Below are 17,865 nucleotides of genomic sequence, written 5' to 3'. Positions count from 1 at the left end.
TTGGTTGCTCCTTCCTCCTTTGGGTACAAAAGGCTCTTCCTCCTGGATGTATTTATTCCTCTTTATTTCCTTTTCCTATCTCAACTTCTCAAAACCAGTTCTCAAAAAGTCGAATGTTGTGCTCGCTTCGGCAGCACATATACTAAAAAAGTAGACTGTTACCTGTTGAATGTATTTACTAAGCTAGTTTTCTTTTCTAACCTGGCAACTTTTTAATTTATCAAGCTGCAGAACAAATTTATTATTTTTATTTTTTTAAAGGAATTTCAGATACCAGAGAAGAGAACATATTTTGTATTATAGGCCCTTTTCCAGCATTTTAAAAGCATGCATTAAAGTCTCATCCAATTTTCAGTTTGGACTTTTTTTAAGTCAATGTTAACACACACATCCCTTCCTTATCTTTTCTCTATTTTTAAGTTTACCTATTACTTGAACTCTGGGTCTATAACTCAAAATACAGAGAATTTGGGGGATCTTTTTCTCAAATGAACTTTTCCAACAGCTTAGGTTATGCCTAAACCTCCTGAGATAAAAACAATTCATAGCAATCATCCCAGGGAAGAGCAGGAAAAATAAATGAGATGAGAATTACACAAGAAACGAATGGAAGTTTTAGGCCAATTTATTGACCTCAAAGTGTATCTACTTAGAATCAAAGTACTAAGCTTTAAGGTGTGAATTAGATATAATAAAGCTACAGAAAAGGTACAGAAACTAGATTCTCATAAACATCAGAAAAATCACTCTATCTTATAAAAAAGCACAAAATAACATTAATACTTACAGTTAGAGGAACTGGGTCTTGAAAAGCCAGGCTCATTTCATGGCAATAAAGAAATAAAAGTAGCCGTTCACACTTCTAAGCAAAAATAAACAAGAAAAAATAAAAATAATAGAGAATACAGTTAAGTTACAGCTTATTTGTAATAATCGCACAGTTCTCAAATACCAGAGTAAAAATTAAAGCCAAATGAATATAAGAAAAATACTGATACTTGGACTTGTTCTCCTTCACAATTACTTACTGAACTGTAATGGTTGACATTTTGGGGAATATATATTCGAGACTAGTTCTTGTGATTATGAACAAAAACATTATCATTGGAAACTATTTTGAAGTTCGATAAAAATAAGTTTCCATTTATCTGTCCAGTTTGTATATTGTGAATTATTAATAGCCAATAAATGAAGAGAGAATGTAGATCCAGAGGTTGAGCCTTTTCCGTGTTTCTAGTACACCCATGACCAGCCTCAGGGTCCCTCTTTGTATACTGATGGGAAACACATGCTTTGCTACTTCTCTGCTTATGGGCTTACCCAGTAAACACTGTATAATACTGTATAATACTGGCAGTGTACGTGTGGGCTCCCTTTTGCATGACAACTTTCACACTGAGTTTCTACTTAATTGAGCTAAGGAAGTTATTTATCAATAAAGCAGTGTTAACTTCAGCTTTAAATGTTAACTACAGTTAAATATAGTAGCTGACTTTTGAAGTATAAGCCTAGGACTAGTTGGTAAGAGAATGAAATAATTTTCTGGAAGATTGAATATAAAAACCCAACCCCTTGGTGTCAATTCTCAAAAAATTCTGAGGAAGAAAATTTATCTGTGCAGGGAGCAGGTATAATTCAAGTGGTTGAGTGCCTGCTTCTGATGTACAAGATCCAGGGTTCAATCCCTGGTACCCTCCTAAAAACAGAGACAAATGAAAAAAACAAGCTCTCAATGGGGAGCAGATGTAGTTTACTGGTCAAGTGCCTACTTCCCATGTATGAGGTCCTGGGTTCAAAAAAAAATCATCTGTAGTAGAAATAAAACAAAAATTTACTCAAGGTAGGACTAAATAAAAAAGTTCAGGTCACATAAAGGATATACACTCTATTCATCTTGTTTAGGTGAATAATTTATGCTTCTGTAAAATAAATACATAGTGCTGTGGTTTCTTTTTAACAAAGGCACTCCTGGCATTATAATAATGCAACTATGTTTCTCGCTCTAGATTGGAATTATTTTAAAAACTTACCCTTTTATCTATTGGTGTTAATTTAAAAAGGCCTTCAGTTTTCTTTTTTTCTGAGTTGTGAGTGGGAGCATCACAATCATATTCAACTTCTGGTTTAGATAAGTCTCGGCAGAAAGTGCAAATCCACTCTCCACTGTTAGGGGATAAAGTATTTCTGAGTTCTGCATCATTTTTCTCTTCGCCATTTCCCTTTCCAACCTCTTCCATCCTATCTGATATAGAATTATCTTGCATGAATTTTAATCACTGAGTATTTATTACGTATCTATTATGTATGTATATGGCACAAGGGAGACATATAAGGACAAAACAACTAAACGTCTAGTTGAGGGATGAAGTATGTGTATGAAAAATACCTAAAACAATTTAATAAAACATATTCATCTAGGGTTGATGAGAAGCATAATAAGCATTTTCCCCCAAATGAAAGGAAAAAGAAAAGCTGTACTATTCTTACAAACTTTCTGTTTGAAATTAAATTTAATTTAAAATGTACAGCCCTTGAAGAACAGAGATATTAACCCAATAGCTCTTTGTCTTCATCATCATCTCACTGGGTTTGTTTAAAAATTTGAGATACTTGTAAATATAAGCTCAAAGCTTGGCAAATAAAAGTCAACAGATTGTTGTGGTAGTGGTGATGTATGAGGATCGTTGTTCTTTATGGCAATCCCTTGTAGTAAATAAAGCACTTGTTATTTTCTTCCCCTCATTACAGATTAATTTTTCGAGAGAATCATAGAGAATGGGAGGGAAGATACGGGAAACCCTAGATTATCATTTGGGATATTGGAGGATGCATTTGTCAAATAGAATTTAAATTAAATTTTCACAAAGGATTTATGTTATAATCATCTTCAAAAGTTTACTGGCAAGGGGAACAAGGACCATCAACAGCCATATGAGTGATCTTGGAAACGGCTCCTCCTCCAGCAGCTTGATGGACTGCAGCTAGACTGACAGTTTAACGATAACCTCATGAAAGACCTTAAGCCAGATGAATCCAGCTAAGCTGCGTCCAGACTCCTGACCCACAGAAATAGGGAGATAATCAATGTTTGTTAAAGAAAAAAAAAAAAAGTTGCTCTTAGTAATTACAGTGAAAGACTGTAGGAAAGGAAACAAGTATTCTTCTTACCTTGGAAAATTTGTCAATGTGGGCACATGACAAGAAAGATGGAATACTTTGGGACATTTTTCACAGCACAAGAGTTCCCCTCCATTCTGACAAACTGCACACCAGTCTTCATTGGGGTCATCCTCTTTTCTTGTCTCTCCAACATGAAGTGGTGACTTCTGGGAAGCATCTAGCCACTCAGACTTTCCATTTGAGGAATTTTCCTGGTGAAGTCCAGGTTGATCGCCTGTGCTATCTGGAGCATCTGATCTTAACACAGTCTCCTCAGAAGTAGAGCCCTGATTGCTATTTAAGAGCAGGGAAGTGAGTATGCTTCTTGGATAATTCGTCTGCAATGGAAAGAGGTAATAATACATATTTATTAGTGCTACTGCAATTATGGACTGCAGACATCTACTGGGCACCTGGTTCCTTGAAGGGCTAACTGTGAATATATGTGAGAAGAGAATATGTTTATTTATTCCCAACTGCATAAGAAAGCCTAGCAGTATTGAAACCAAGGACCTCTACTGAGAAGTATCAAAATAGGGGACTAGTGGTAAAAGGGATGCATAGAATAGGTAAAATCTTTGAGTTTGCTGATGATTACAAAAATTAGAGAATGGGTAGGTAGTGTGGAAGCCAGTAGCGTGAACTATAAACAAATTTAATTGGCACTGTTAATTCAAATTATAGATATAAAAATTATACCTAGACACAAAATATGACTAATGTAGATTTCTTATTCACAGAAAGACATAGTAATTTCATCTCTAAAAGGGACATTAATAATTTTAAGATGAAGCTAAATTTTCAAGGCTCATCAAGATGAAAATTTCAGATCAGCAACAAAAGCTTTTATCGCCTTTAAGCACTAAAAAGAAAAAAAGCTAAGCAATATAATCTAATTCCCTGGAGGTAACTCTTTTCAAACCATTCAGCTTTTTCTTCTGCTACTTACCTCCTTATATTTAAATAATACGTTAATAATGAAATTTCTTGGTTTTTCAGTTTTTAAGTAATGTGTGTGTGTGTGTGTTTGTGTATATATAATTCTTACAATGGAACATTAGGTTTTTGCTTGCTGACTCTCACCACCTAACTCATACCCACATGGACATCATTCATCCCATTCTCTAAACAGAGATTTTTTAAAATCAAACACTGACAGGAGTCATTATAACTTGTTTATGGCCAGCATTGGTCATTATCTGTGCTATATGATTAAGTATATTGAAAATCAATTTTCAGTTAAATGTATACTCAGGTTATATTCTGGTTATATCTTTAATTAAACCTATATTCACATGTTTACAGTATTGTAACCATGTAACTATCATTCATTGCAAAACAACAGAATGTACTATGACTACATTCTCTTTTTGTACAACTTTTTGTTTTTATTAAGAGTCAAGAATTACCTCATTTCTTTTTTTATTTCATTCTTTTTCTAGGTACTTTCTCTTTTTTGCAATCCCAACTGGGCTATAAAACACTTCTCAGTACTGTCAAATATGTTTTTCTACCCTTGGAAACATCTCTATAAAGCCCTCAGTCATCCTACTAAAGTCTTTACTGGTTGATATTTAGGCTTTCATTGATGGGCAGAGCTGTTGTGCTGTCAGCTATCCTTCCTTATCACCCTGGGATTTCTCTTTCCTTTTTTCTGCGTTAGAGCCCATTCGTGAAAATACTTCCCTATGTTTTCTTCTATGAGTTTTATAGTTCTGGTTGTTCTATTTAGGTCTTTGCTCTATCTTGAGTTCATTTTTGTGTGTGTGGTGTGAGGAAGGGGTCTACTTTCATTCTTTTACAAGTGGAGATCCAATTTACCCAGCATCATTTGTTGAGGAGACTATTCTTTCTCAATTGAGTGGTTTTTACACCGTGTCAAAATCCAGTCAGCCATAAATGTAAGAGTTGATTTCTCAAATAGATTCCATCAGACTACATGTCTGTCCCTTGTGCCAGTACCATTATGTTTTGATTATTGTGGCTCTGTACTAAGTTTTAAGATTAGGAAATAGGAGTCCTCCAACTTAACTCTTTTTCTAGATGGCTTTGGCTATTTGGGGCCACTTACCATTCCAAATAAACTTGGTAATCAGCTTTTCGATCTCTGCAAAGAAAGTTGCTAGAATTCTGATTGGGATTGCATAAAATCTGGAAATTGCTTTGTATAGAACAGACATGTTTATTCAGGTCTTCTTGATTTCTTTTAGCAATGTTTTATAGTTTTTGTTTATAAGTTCTTTACATCCTTGCTTAGATTCGTATTTTTTTTTACTTGCTGTTGTGAATGGAATTAAAATTTCTTCTGATTGTTCTTTGCTTGTGCATATAAACACTATTGCTTTTTGGGTGTTGATCTTATCCCCCCAACACTTTGCTGAATTCATTTATTAGCTCAAAAGCTTTGTTGTGGATTTTCCAGGGTAATCTGTGTATAGAATCACGTCGTTGGCAAACTGGGGAAGGTTTACTACTTCTTTCCAATTTGGATGCCTTTTATTTCTTTTTCTTGCCTAATTGCTCTGGGGTGAATTTTTAACAGTGGTGATGATGAGCAACCCTGCCTTGTTCCTGATATTAGAGGGAAAGCTTTCAGTGGGTTTTTCATATACGCCCTTTATCACATTGAGGAAGTCTCCTTCTATTCCTAATCTTCTGAGTATTTAGCAGGATATGTTGGATTTTTTTCAAATTAGTTTTCTGTCTATTAATATGGCCATGTGTCTCCCCTGTGCCTTTTGTTCTGTTAATATGATATTGAGTTTATTATGTTACACCACCGTTGTATACCTGGGATAAATCTTTTTATTGTATATAATTCTTTTAATGTGCTGTTGGATTCAGTGTGCTGATATTTTGTTAAAGATTTTTACAACTATATTCCTAATAGATATTGGTCTGTAATTTTTTGTTCTTGTGGCATCTTTATCTGACTTTGATATGAGGTCGATGTTGGCTTCATAGAATATATTAGAGAGTGTTCCCTCCTCTTCAATTTTTTGGAAAACTTTGAGCAGGATTGGTATTCCTTTTTCTTGGAATGTTTGGCAAAATTTCCCAGTGAAGCCATTTGGTCCTGGGCTTTGTTGGTTTTTTTTTTTTTTTAATTCTAATTCAACTCTTACTAGCTATTGCTTTGTTGAGATCCTCTATTTCTTCTCGAGTCAATGTATAGGTAGTTTGTTTCTAGGAATTTGTCCATTTCATTTAGGTTATCTAATTTGTTGATATACAGTTGTTCATAGCTTCCTATTATAGTCCTTTATATTTCAATGGGTCAGTTGCAATGCCCCCCTTTTCATTTCTGATTTTATTTACTTGTATCCATCTTCTTTGTTATCCAGTTAAAAGTTTGTCACTTTTATTGACCTTTTCAAAGAACCAACTTTTAGGTTTTGTTGATTATATTGTCATTTTTATTCTCTATTTCATTTATCTCAGGTCTAAGATTTGTTAATTCCTTCCTTCTGCTCACTCTGGGGTTTTGTCTGCTCTTCTTTTTCTAGATCCTACAGTCTTGTGGTTAGGTGTCTGATTTGAAGTCTCCTTTTTTAATGTAAGCATTTAGAGCTATAAATTTTCCTCTCAGCACTGCCTTTGCTGTATCCCTTAAGTTTTGGTATGCTGTATTTTCATTTTTTTTCCCCAAGATAGTTCCTGATTTCCCTTGTGATTTCCCCTTTAACTCACTGGTTTTTTAAGGGTACACTGTTTTGATTTTGACTAATTGTGAATTTCCCATTTCTCCCTCTGTAATAGATTTCTAGCTTCACTGAATAAGTTGATATTTTTTAAATTTATTGAGACTTGTTTTGTGACCTAAGATATGTTCTGTCTGGAGAATGATCCATGTGCATTCAAGAATGTTTTCTGTTATTGTTGGATGAAGTATTCTATATATGTCTATTAGCTCTGGTATGTTTAAAGTATCATTCAGGGAAGCGGAATTGGCCCAGTGGTTAGGGCGTCTGTCTACCACATGGGAGGTCCGCGGTTCAAACCCCAGGCCTCCTTGACCCGTGTGGAGTTGGCCCACGCAGTGCTGATGTGCGCAGAGTGCCGTGCCACGCAGGGGTATCCCCCGCATAGGGGAGCTCCACGTACAAGGAGTGCACCCTGTAAGGAGAGCTGCCCAGGTCAAAAGAAAGTTCAGCCTGCCCAGGAATGGCGCCACACACACGGAGAGCTGACACAACAAGATGAAACACAGATTCCCGTGCTGCTGACAACAACAGAAGTGGACAAAGAAGAACACGCAGCAAATAGACACAGAGAACAGACAACTGGGGTGGGGGGGAAGGGAGAGAAATAAATAAATCTTAAAGTATCATTCAAATCTTCTATATCCTTATTGATCTGCTGTCTAGATGTCCTATCTATTACTGAAAGTGGTAAATTTAAGTCTCCTACTCTAAATGTAGAACCATTTATTGTTTCTCCCTTCAAACCTGTCAATATTTGCTTTATATAGTCTGGGTTTTTTTTTTTTTTAATCTACGAGGAGCTATTTAAAAGTTTCTCTCATCCTATCCCCCAATACCATTTTAGTAATTTATATAATTACATTTTGAGGTCTAGATTCTTCATCTGATTCTTGTTTCACTATAACAACAGGAAAATCATAATTTTCTGGTGGTCCACTGTTTTCTTGTTTTATTCGGATGGGTTCCAACATGACCACTGGGACTTTGTGTGTAGAATCAGCCCCTGTTGGTTTGCTAGAAGAGCCAGAGCTAAGCATAAGAGAGAGAGGGGGAAAAAATTAAAAATACTATAGTAAGTATCAGAAAACAAAGTATAACAATAGCTTTCTAGAATACTTCATCTTCACAACAAATGATAACTATTTTACATCAGGAATAAATGCTGCAGAATTGAAATGCAAACTAAAATGTTTCAAAGTTTCTTCATGAATAAAAATACTTTATAAGATGGAATGAGATAGTGGTTATATAGGTATAAGGAAGGGATGCTAAAGGGTGTGGAGTCTTTCTTTTTGGAGTAATGAAATTGTTCTAAAATTTTTGAATGTACAACATGATTATATTAAAAGCCACTGATTATACACTTTGGATAGAATAGCCAGAAAACAGCAGCTGCATACAGTAGGGGAAGCATAGAGAAACAGAGAGGTGAAGAATTTTGTCTGTTTTTGTTTATTATTATGGAAATAATGAAAATGTTCTAATAATGATTGAAGTGATGCATGCACAAATATGTGATTATACCAAACACCATTGACTGTATACTTCGGATGAATTTTATGTTTTATTACTATGCATCAATAAAATTTATTAGTTTAAAAATGCTTTATATAGATATCTAAATAGTTATATAGCAGATAATTATTCAAATAAATTTAAATAAAGCCTGAATTAAAATAAAACTGACTTCCATATTCTGGGGTTATAAAATTGAGCAATGAGACTTAGTATCTTAGCCATAGCATCTTTCATAGGCTTCACACTTTCCTTTCTAGTAAGTGAAAAAGAGAACTCTAAGCATACAGTACTGATTTGTTGTCAGAGTCAAAGCATGAAAAAAAACAGGGAAATAATTTATTGATGTTATGCTATTCAAAGAAGTTAGCAGGGCAAAAACTTAGAAATAGTTACTAAATTTTCATGGGATTAAAGGCAATTATTTTTGCCTCTCAGAGATTTTTTCTTTCCTATGATTAGGAAATTAAGAATTGGATTCACTATCTAAAATTTTTCAAGCATAATGAAGGGGAAAGCAAAGCAGTAGGATTTCAAAACTGTAATTTTCTTTTCTTTTCTGATATGGCCAAAGCTTGGTATTTAGAAAAATCAGAGAACAATGAAATCAGTACAAAATTATTGGATTTTTTTGTTTGTTTCTTTTCCCTGCTTGTATTTGTGAGTTGTTTATATATAGCGTATTGTGTTATACCTACCTCATTTTTAAATTTTTGCTTTGCTATAATGCTAATGTCAAACAGTTTCTCATTTCAACATATGGGTGAATATTTTTTTATCTTTAAAGATAAATCTGTACTTTATTTACACTCTCAATAATTTTATTAAATTTAATATAAAATATAAAAATTAAAAATGAAGGAAAGTGTTTAAGATGTATTACGCACCAAAAACAGATTGAGCACTGGCAAGATAAATCTAATTAAAGATTTTATGTATTAGAGAACAAAATTAAGTCAGTTTACCTTCCTCGGCTCCCAACGCTGGAGGCACTAGGTGAACGTATTGGGGGATGTACACTAGTCAGAGTCACAGGTCCTAAGAAGGACGAAATCATACACATTCATAAAATGAATTAATGACTATGTATTGAATTCCTATAGAATGTGCTTATTTAGCAGCTTATTCAGACTTGGAACATAAAGAAAGTATGTAACACAATAGTTGCTGAATTCTCAGCATAGTTTGTTAAATCCTATTAGATCAGCAGAGTTTTTCAACCTTGGTATTACTGACAGTTTAGACCAGATAATTCTTTATTGTGGGGGCCTGTACTGAGCACTGAGCAATGTTTGGTAGCATCCATGGCCTTGACCAGGTAATAGATGCCAGTAGGAGCCTGCCTCCGAGTTGTGATAATGATAAATGTCTCCAAACATTGCCAAATGTCCCCTACGTTACAGTGACCCACAAGGATGGCTATTATTTATAAAATGGAAAATACAAGTGTTGGAGAGGATGTGGAGAAACTGGAACTCTAGCGCATTGTTGATGAGAATGTGAAATGGTATAACCACTGTGGAAAACAATATGGTGAATTTCTCCAAAGATTAAATTAGAATTACCTACCCATATGACCCAGCAGTTCCACTGCTAGGTATATACCCAAAGAAAGTAAAAACAGGGTCTCAAATCGATACTCATAAACCAGTATTTATAGCAATATTATTCAAAAAAGCCAAAAGGTAGAAGCAACCTAAGTTCCATCAAGAAATGAATGGATAAACAAAATGCACTGTATATATGTACAATGGAATATTACTCAGTTATATAAAAGAATAAAGTTATGACACATGCTGAAACATGAAAGAACCTTGAAAATATGGTCAGGAAATAAGCAAGGCACACACAGGGACAAATACTATATGCTATTACACAAAACAAAGAACAGAGGCAGTAAAAATAAGCAATATTAGTAACTTTTAATAACTAATACTAAAAGAACTGTATACATAATAAATAAGTCAAAGGATAACTTCCAGCAATATTATGCCAAGAAATTTGAAAACCGAGGTGAAATATACAATTAGCTAGATAATATATAGAAACTGACTCAAGATATTAAAAACCATAAAGTAAGTAACTATAGATATTGATTCAGTAGTCAAAATTCTACCCCATAAAAGAGACACCAAACTGAGAAAGTTTTACAAGCAAATTTTAACCAACTTTCAAAGGAAGGACTTCCGTATCTTACATAAACAATTTCATTAAAAAATAATAAATAAAAATCTATACCCTGGGAATAGTATAGATTATTTTTTTATTCTAACTATTTCCCAAACAAAAACAAAATAAAAACAGCCTAGAAGGAGAAAAGAAACTGCTTTAAATTTTTCAGACTGAATTGATTAAAGCCCCAAATAAATGGTGACAGTAGGAATACGATGGGAATTTCAAAGTAATAAAATTCTAAAGGGTTTGATGACCAACAGGAAACAACTAACAAAGTAAAAAGAAAGCAATCCATTTCATTGGTTTATCAACTCTACAGAACCTCCTTTAAAAGCAAAACAAGGAAGCAGATTTGGCTCGACGGATAGGGCGTCTGCCTACCACATGGGAGGTCTGCGGTTCAAACCCTGCGCCTCCTTGACCTGTGTGGAGCTGGCCCACGCACAGTGGTGATGGAGTGCCCTGCCATGCAGAGGTGTCCCCCATGTAGGGGAGCCCCACGTGCAAGGTGTACGCCCCGTAAGGAGAGCCGCCCAGTGTGAAAAATGTGCAGACTGCCCAGGAATGGCGTTGCACACAAGGAGAGCTGATGCAAGATGACGCAATAGAACGAGACACAGATTCTAGGTAACACTGACAAGAATACAAGTGGACCCAGAAGATGACACAGCAAATGAACACAGAGAGCAGACAACTGGGGGGGGGGGGGGGGGGAGGAAAGAGAAATTATTAAAAAAATAAAAGCAAAACATAATTATGTTCTGATTATGAAAGTAATGCATGCTTCATTTTAGAATTCTGAAAATGATTAAAAGACATAAAAACATTTAAGTTACATATTACTTTCCACCTAGATATAAACATTGCTGAAAACTGATGTATTTCCTCCTCATTTTTAACACACATTTGTATCTTTTATATACCTTTATATATATATATATATATTTTATATACCTTTATATGGTTCTGTACACTACCCTTCACTAAACAGTAAGATGTACTTAAAAACTCCTTATATAAGCATTCTTTACATAGTTAAATAATATTCTATTTTTGGATGCATTATAATTTATTTTTATCACTTCTTATATTTGGACATTTACATTGTTTCAAACTTTTTACTACTGCAAATACTTTGATAAATATTTCTAGATATGAAATTATGTCAGTTTTATTTCCTTATAATAAGGAGACTTAAAGTGAAGGTACCTGGTTCAAGGGTATACATTTTCTTAGGCCCTTGAAGCAAATGAGTAGGTAATGGATATAAAGTATTTTGTCCAGTGGCTTGGCACAGTCATAACTGGACAAATATTAGCTTTGGTAATAATGCTAAAATGGTTTCCAGTAAGGTTTTCCCAAGTTATAATAATCCCACCAGCTACATACGAAAGTACCTTTCATCACATACCAACAAGTATTTCCACTTTTAAAATCTCTGCATTCAAGTTAGAAATTGTATCTTATTTTGATTTTTTTAAATGATTACTAGGGAAATTGGACTTCTAAAATTTTATGTTTTAAATAAGCATCTCCTTTGAAATTAAGAATTGTGTTATGTTCATGTGAATTGGTGAATGACTTGAGAAATTCTCTTTCCTTATTTTGCTCTATGGCAACTATTTTTTCAAGGTCTCCAGGTGTAATATTAGTACTTCTCTTTTGGAGGAAATGAGTTAAGTATGTTAAAAATTCTTAAACACAAACACAAAACAAACCACCAAAAGAGTGATCTCTCCCTGTTCTACCACTAACAAATTTTAACTCTAGGCAAATTATACCCCAAAAGAGATAATGTTATAAGTAACTTATCAATAAAGAGACAGAATAATACTAAGCTTATTTCCTCCCAGGAGTGCAATAATGCCTATAAATTCTATTGAAATTTAAAAGATACTTCCCACTTTGAGAGTTCACCTAATTTTAAATAGCCCCCAAACTCAGACATATTTAATCATACAACAATAACAACAACAACAACAACAATAACAACAACAAGGGGGAGTGGGTGGGAGGGAAGAGTAATGTTTTTTATTGCAGGTAGAATAAAAACTGGAAAAATAGTCACAAAATCAACAAAAGCTTACTTTACCTGCAAGGCCTGGAGATGGCACTGATGAATTTGGTGACTGGACAGTTCTGTTTGAGGGTGGTCTTGGCTGGCCATGATCTAAGCTAGTATCCTTCCTCACAATATTGTCCAGCATAATAGTACTTGAACAATCAATCTTAAAAGAAAAATTATTTCAGGGAATCCTGACTTACAAGCCAAATAATAGTTAAAATTGATAAAATTTTAGTAATTTAATAACTTTTAAATAATAAAATGTAAACATCTCATTTGATAAGTTCTGGTGCATATTTTTCCCATAAACAATCTTGAATAAAAACTTTCACTCTTCTTTATGTTCCACCTTAGTTAATAAACTGAGGACACATTATTTAGAAGCCATGAGTCAGGAGAGTGGATAAATATGACAAATAAGTTTGTTCAATTAGCTATAGGTCAGTTCCCATAGTTTACTAAAATAGCTTGGAAAAATTATAATCTTTACAAATACAAAACACCTCTTTAGTTTGAATTGAGTGTTTTTTTTCATCCCATACAAAGTGAAGCAAAGCAAATAAAGCCGTGTTGCTCTGAAACAAATATTTTCATAAGCTTTCAAAATTCTTTAGGGTAGCAGTTTTCAAAGTGTTTTAAAGTCTCAGAACCCTATTCTCTTAAAAGTTAAAAATTTTTAAAAGTATTTATTAATTTGTTTAAAAATAACAAATATATATTCCCCCCCTCAAACCCTACAAAAAGATGATGGAAAGAGTACTAGCATTTTATACTTTTGCAAATCACTTTAAAATGTGGCTTGATAGATAGTAGCCAACTAGATTCTCATACCTGTGTCTGCATTCAATCTATTGTGACATGTTGTTCTGGATAGAAACTATAAAGAAAATCTGGCCTCCACCAGTTCCTTGGTGCACACTTTGAGAACTGATGCTTTGAGTATGCACTATTATGTATGGCAAGTCCATACGTAAAAAACTCTCAGAACACAAACCTTACTAAATACATTACTATTGTTTGGTACTAAAAAACCTGATCTCTTATGATTGTTGATTTAATGTGACAGTTATATAAATAACACTTCTTTCCTAATGCACCGCCAGGCTAAAATGCTAATAACTTTCTAATGAATAAAAGTTTAATGCTTTAAATGCAAATATCCTTTCATGTCCAAATATACCAAATTTCCCAAGAATAATCTGTTATTAAAATCCAGTTCAATTCTATAACACAGTTCCAGCTTTTCTCAATCAGGATTCTGCAAGAGAATTAAGTCTTAAGGCAGACTGTATGCAATGAATTAGTGCAAGAATTCTCTGACGAGCTTACGAGAAAACATACGTCTTAGATAAACTCTGCCCAGGCATGTTATAATGTTGATGGCTGTGAGTTCAATGTTAATGAGTCAACAATATGTATTAAATGTCTTTAAACAGAAATACATATAAAATGATGTACTAATTGGTTGAGAAAAATGTTGTGACCAGCAGCTTGCCCAAACATAGCCCTGTATTTCCCCTAGCAGCAAAAGTATGACAGTATGCACTAATTCAGTGTTCTAGGCAACTTTATAAAACATAACTCGTATATAACAAGAATCGACTATGTCTTGCCTATCCATCTAGGAATGGTGTTAGTTATGAACCATCTTTGGAAGGATTGAAATAATAGTATGATAGTTTTCTTTATTCTTTGGTTCAGATGAGGACTTTCAGTTGAGAAATGCTGGTACACAATAGATCACTGATAACTAAAGCATGCAGAAGCAAACAAGAATTTTACTCCCTGTGGCTCTTCTTTCATTTGGGGGAGGGGATGGAGGTTTACACACAGGATCCATTTGGTTTTAGTATTCTTTTTGGTTTACCAATTACTTGGACCAATACTTTCCAGAGAGTACTAAAAAATACTTTAATAAGTGGATTTGTATATATCTTAAGGAAAGTCATTTACATTATGGAGTCAATCTTAAAAGCTAAATCAAATTGTAGGAATGAGAGGAAAGTTTTCCTATGTACCATCTACCCATATATTGCCGGATACAATACATTACCCATTTGTCAAAACTGTACACAGAGTGAACCCTAATATAAACTTTAGTTACAAAAATATATCAGTATTGGTTCATCAATTTTAACAAATGTATCAAACCAATGCAAGATGTTAGTAAAAGGGGAAACTATGTGTTTGGGGTGGGGAGACAGGAAGGGAGTGGGGCTGTAATATAAGAATGCTGTACTTTCTGTAAACTTTTTCTGTAAATCCAAAACTGCTGTAAAATATTATTACTGAGAAAAAAATACATGTACTTGACGATTTAAAGTATGTAATATTGTAAAAATGAAGTGACCTCTGGAAAGGTTAACAATGTAACTATTAGGAAATATCTATTGATAGTAACTTGAAAAAAACTATATAATGTAAACTAAAAAATTCTTTCATCATCTTGTAGACATGAGGCTGGGAGAGTGAATATATTTAATTTAGATATAAAATAAGTCAGGGATAACTTTGTAATGGTCAGCATGATCTACTAGAAAATTTTTTTATTTCTATTATTAAACTTGCCTCCTCCTTTTCTGAGGTCTTAATCTCAAGCCTCCATCTCTACTTACTCTAATATGTCACATCCTAGAAATTCAACTTTCCAGTATTTCCTCCCATGTCCTTATTTCCCAGCTTAGACTCCATAATCCATCATTATAATCTTGCAAGTACAAACACCTTTAACTCCAATGCCCTGGGAAAGACATTTCGTATTATACTTAAGTATTAATAATGAACCTTTTGATCTACTGCTGTTATATTTCTTAAGAACAAAAACACACGAACAAATGACCTGTAATTATACAAACTGATGCCTTTCACCAGATGCCAAATCACTGACAATTCTCAAAAGAAATTTGTTAGTTTAAATTTTGTGTATACTTACATCTGGAAGTGAAGGAAGATTATAAGAACCCCCCACTGGTGAGCTCAAATCAATCATAGGTGAACCAAAAGTCTTTCCATCATATCCTGCTGCACTAGTAATGGTGGGACTGGAAGGAGTAGAGGATGTGCTGTTGGCAGTTGACGGGGCAGCCTGTCCACTGCTGATCTGCCACTATTGTAGCAAGAAGGCAAGAAGAAAGATTATTGATCAGCAAACCTATAATGTAAAACGTCTACTCATTACTGTTCTATATGCAAAATGAAGTAAAAAATACTGTAATTTTAACTCTATCGTAACTTGAATGGAAAGAGCGAAATGATAGGTATTATTTTTATTAATCCTTGTCACCACTCTATCCCCTCCGAACACCAAATTTTATTAGAAGACAATAGTAAAAAACAGACTGTGTCCAATCTTAGGAAGCATATACATACTGCACAAGAAATATAACATATACATAGCAACTTTAAGGTAGAGTTGAAAACACATTTTCTTCTGTACCCACCTGAAATACTACTAAAACAAGAGAAAAGAGAATTTTAAGGGGAGTGGTTGTGGCTCAACTGATAGAGCATCTTCCTACCATATGGAGGGTCCAAGGGTTCAAACCCAGTGCCTCCTGACTCATGTGGTGAGCTGGCCCACACACAGTGCTGCTGTGTGCAAGTATTGCTGTGACATGCAGGGGTGTCCCCTGCATAGGGGTGCCCCATGCGCAAGGAGGACACCCTGCACAAAAGAAGTTCAGCCTGCCCCAGGAGTGGTGCCGACACACGGACAGCTGACGCAGCAAGATGACATAACAAAAAAGTGACACTATTTCCCGGTGCTGCATGACAAGAATGCAAGCAGACACAGAAGAACACACAGTGAATGGTGGGGGTGGGGGAAGGGAGTGAAATAAATAAATCTTTAAAAAAAAGAATATTTTAAAATACATTGATTCAAATAAAGTAAACAGGAGAGATAAAAACAAATTTTGGAAGCTGGAAAGCAGATGGACAAATGGTAAATCACTTAGTCAATTTGGTAGGCAGAAGGCTAAGCCAGCAGTGAGTAACTGAAAGTAGAGAAGCAACTCAACTCAATTAACTGAAGAATCTTGGAGACTCAGGTATTAGAAGCATAAGAAATTAAGGTGGGGTTAAAAACAGGATAATTAGTTGAAAGTCTGTTTAAGAGCATTAATTCTCATTTTTCTCTTCTCTACTCTGCCTATAGATACCCCCAACCCACAGGACTATTCCCCCACCCCACAGAAGAAAGCTGGAAGTTTATTTTAGAACAGATCAAACATAATATCTATGGACTAAAGGACACCAAGCTCAGGGGAAGGCAGAGGTGCTGCGCTGAAAATAAAAATTAAGCCACCATACACACACTGATGCTGAGTAAGCCCTGGCCTCTCTCCCTCCCCTACCAATTTAAGGTAATTTTTCTGAAGATTAACAAATCACCAGATTGAAGAATAATTATTAATTAAAAACAGATCTTCACAAACAAACACAAAAAGAAATTTCAAAATATCAGGGAAAAAGAAAAGATCCCCTAAGATTCCAGAGTTAAAATTAAAAAAAAAAAAAAAAGTCATACACATACAAGGAATCTGGAATCAGAATGGTTGTGGAGGACAATGGAATCAAAATTCTGAAGGACAATTATTTGTAATCTGGAACCAACATTCAGGTAAAATATCAATCTACCAAATACAAACAGAATATACCTGGAGACACAAAAGGTATCAAAATACTTATTTCTCATGTACACATTCTGATTAAGCCATTAGTTAGGGAGTTAACCATAAAAAGGGAAGAAAGAGCATGTAAGAAATAGGGGATCCACAGATAGGAGTCCAAGAGAATTTTCAGCACCAAAATAGTGTACCAGGAGCCCAGGGGCTTAGAACAGGTCAAAAGGCTACTGCAGAGATTCTTTTCAAGAAGATGAAACTCACAGCACATCCAATGTATCTGAGTGAATTGAAAGGAGATTTATACCTCTGGAGAAAGGTTTGGGGTTATAGATAGGCACACAGAAAACTAAGTAAACAGAGAGGAAAAAAGAGAAAAGAAAAAAATAAAAGAAAAACACCCACCAATATTGGTATCTACAAGGAAAACAAAATATTTTACAGAAAGACAAAGTAATCATAGTATACGATCTGACTCAACTATGAAGAGCATTTTTCAAATGGTCATAATAATGCAAACACTAAATAATGACCTTACCAAAGCTATACTGGGAAAAGTGGGGCAGGAAGGAGGCTAGGAAAAGTACCTAAATGTATGAGGTGAGGAGAGGGTGGTGGTGAA

General features: G+C 34.5%; 1 protein-coding gene across 2 annotated transcripts in view; it reads right to left on the bottom strand.

Annotated features, from left to right (window-relative positions):
- TRIM24 (tripartite motif containing 24) overlaps positions 1 to 17,865 on the bottom strand; it is a 140,008-nt gene that overhangs the window by 10,456 nt on the left and 111,687 nt on the right. For both annotated transcript variants that reach the window (XM_058297435.2, XM_058297436.2), the window contains exons 11-17: positions 15,551 to 15,724; positions 12,646 to 12,781; positions 9,344 to 9,416; positions 7,724 to 7,892; positions 3,169 to 3,497; positions 2,031 to 2,163; positions 788 to 862 (exon numbers count right to left, since the gene is read on the bottom strand). In XM_058297435.2, coding sequence (XP_058153418.1) covers positions 788 to 862; positions 2,031 to 2,163; positions 3,169 to 3,497; positions 7,724 to 7,892; positions 9,344 to 9,416; positions 12,646 to 12,781; positions 15,551 to 15,724 — 1,089 coding nt within the window. The remainder of the gene's footprint in view (positions 1 to 787; positions 863 to 2,030; positions 2,164 to 3,168; positions 3,498 to 7,723; positions 7,893 to 9,343; positions 9,417 to 12,645; positions 12,782 to 15,550; positions 15,725 to 17,865) is intronic.

Source organism: Dasypus novemcinctus, chromosome 5 (genome assembly GCF_030445035.2).
Source record: "Dasypus novemcinctus isolate mDasNov1 chromosome 5, mDasNov1.1.hap2, whole genome shotgun sequence".
NCBI classification, from domain to species: domain Eukaryota; kingdom Metazoa; phylum Chordata; class Mammalia; order Cingulata; family Dasypodidae; genus Dasypus; species Dasypus novemcinctus.
The sequence above is the reverse complement of the archived record's forward strand: the minus strand, read 5'-3'. Positions and strand labels throughout refer to the sequence as shown.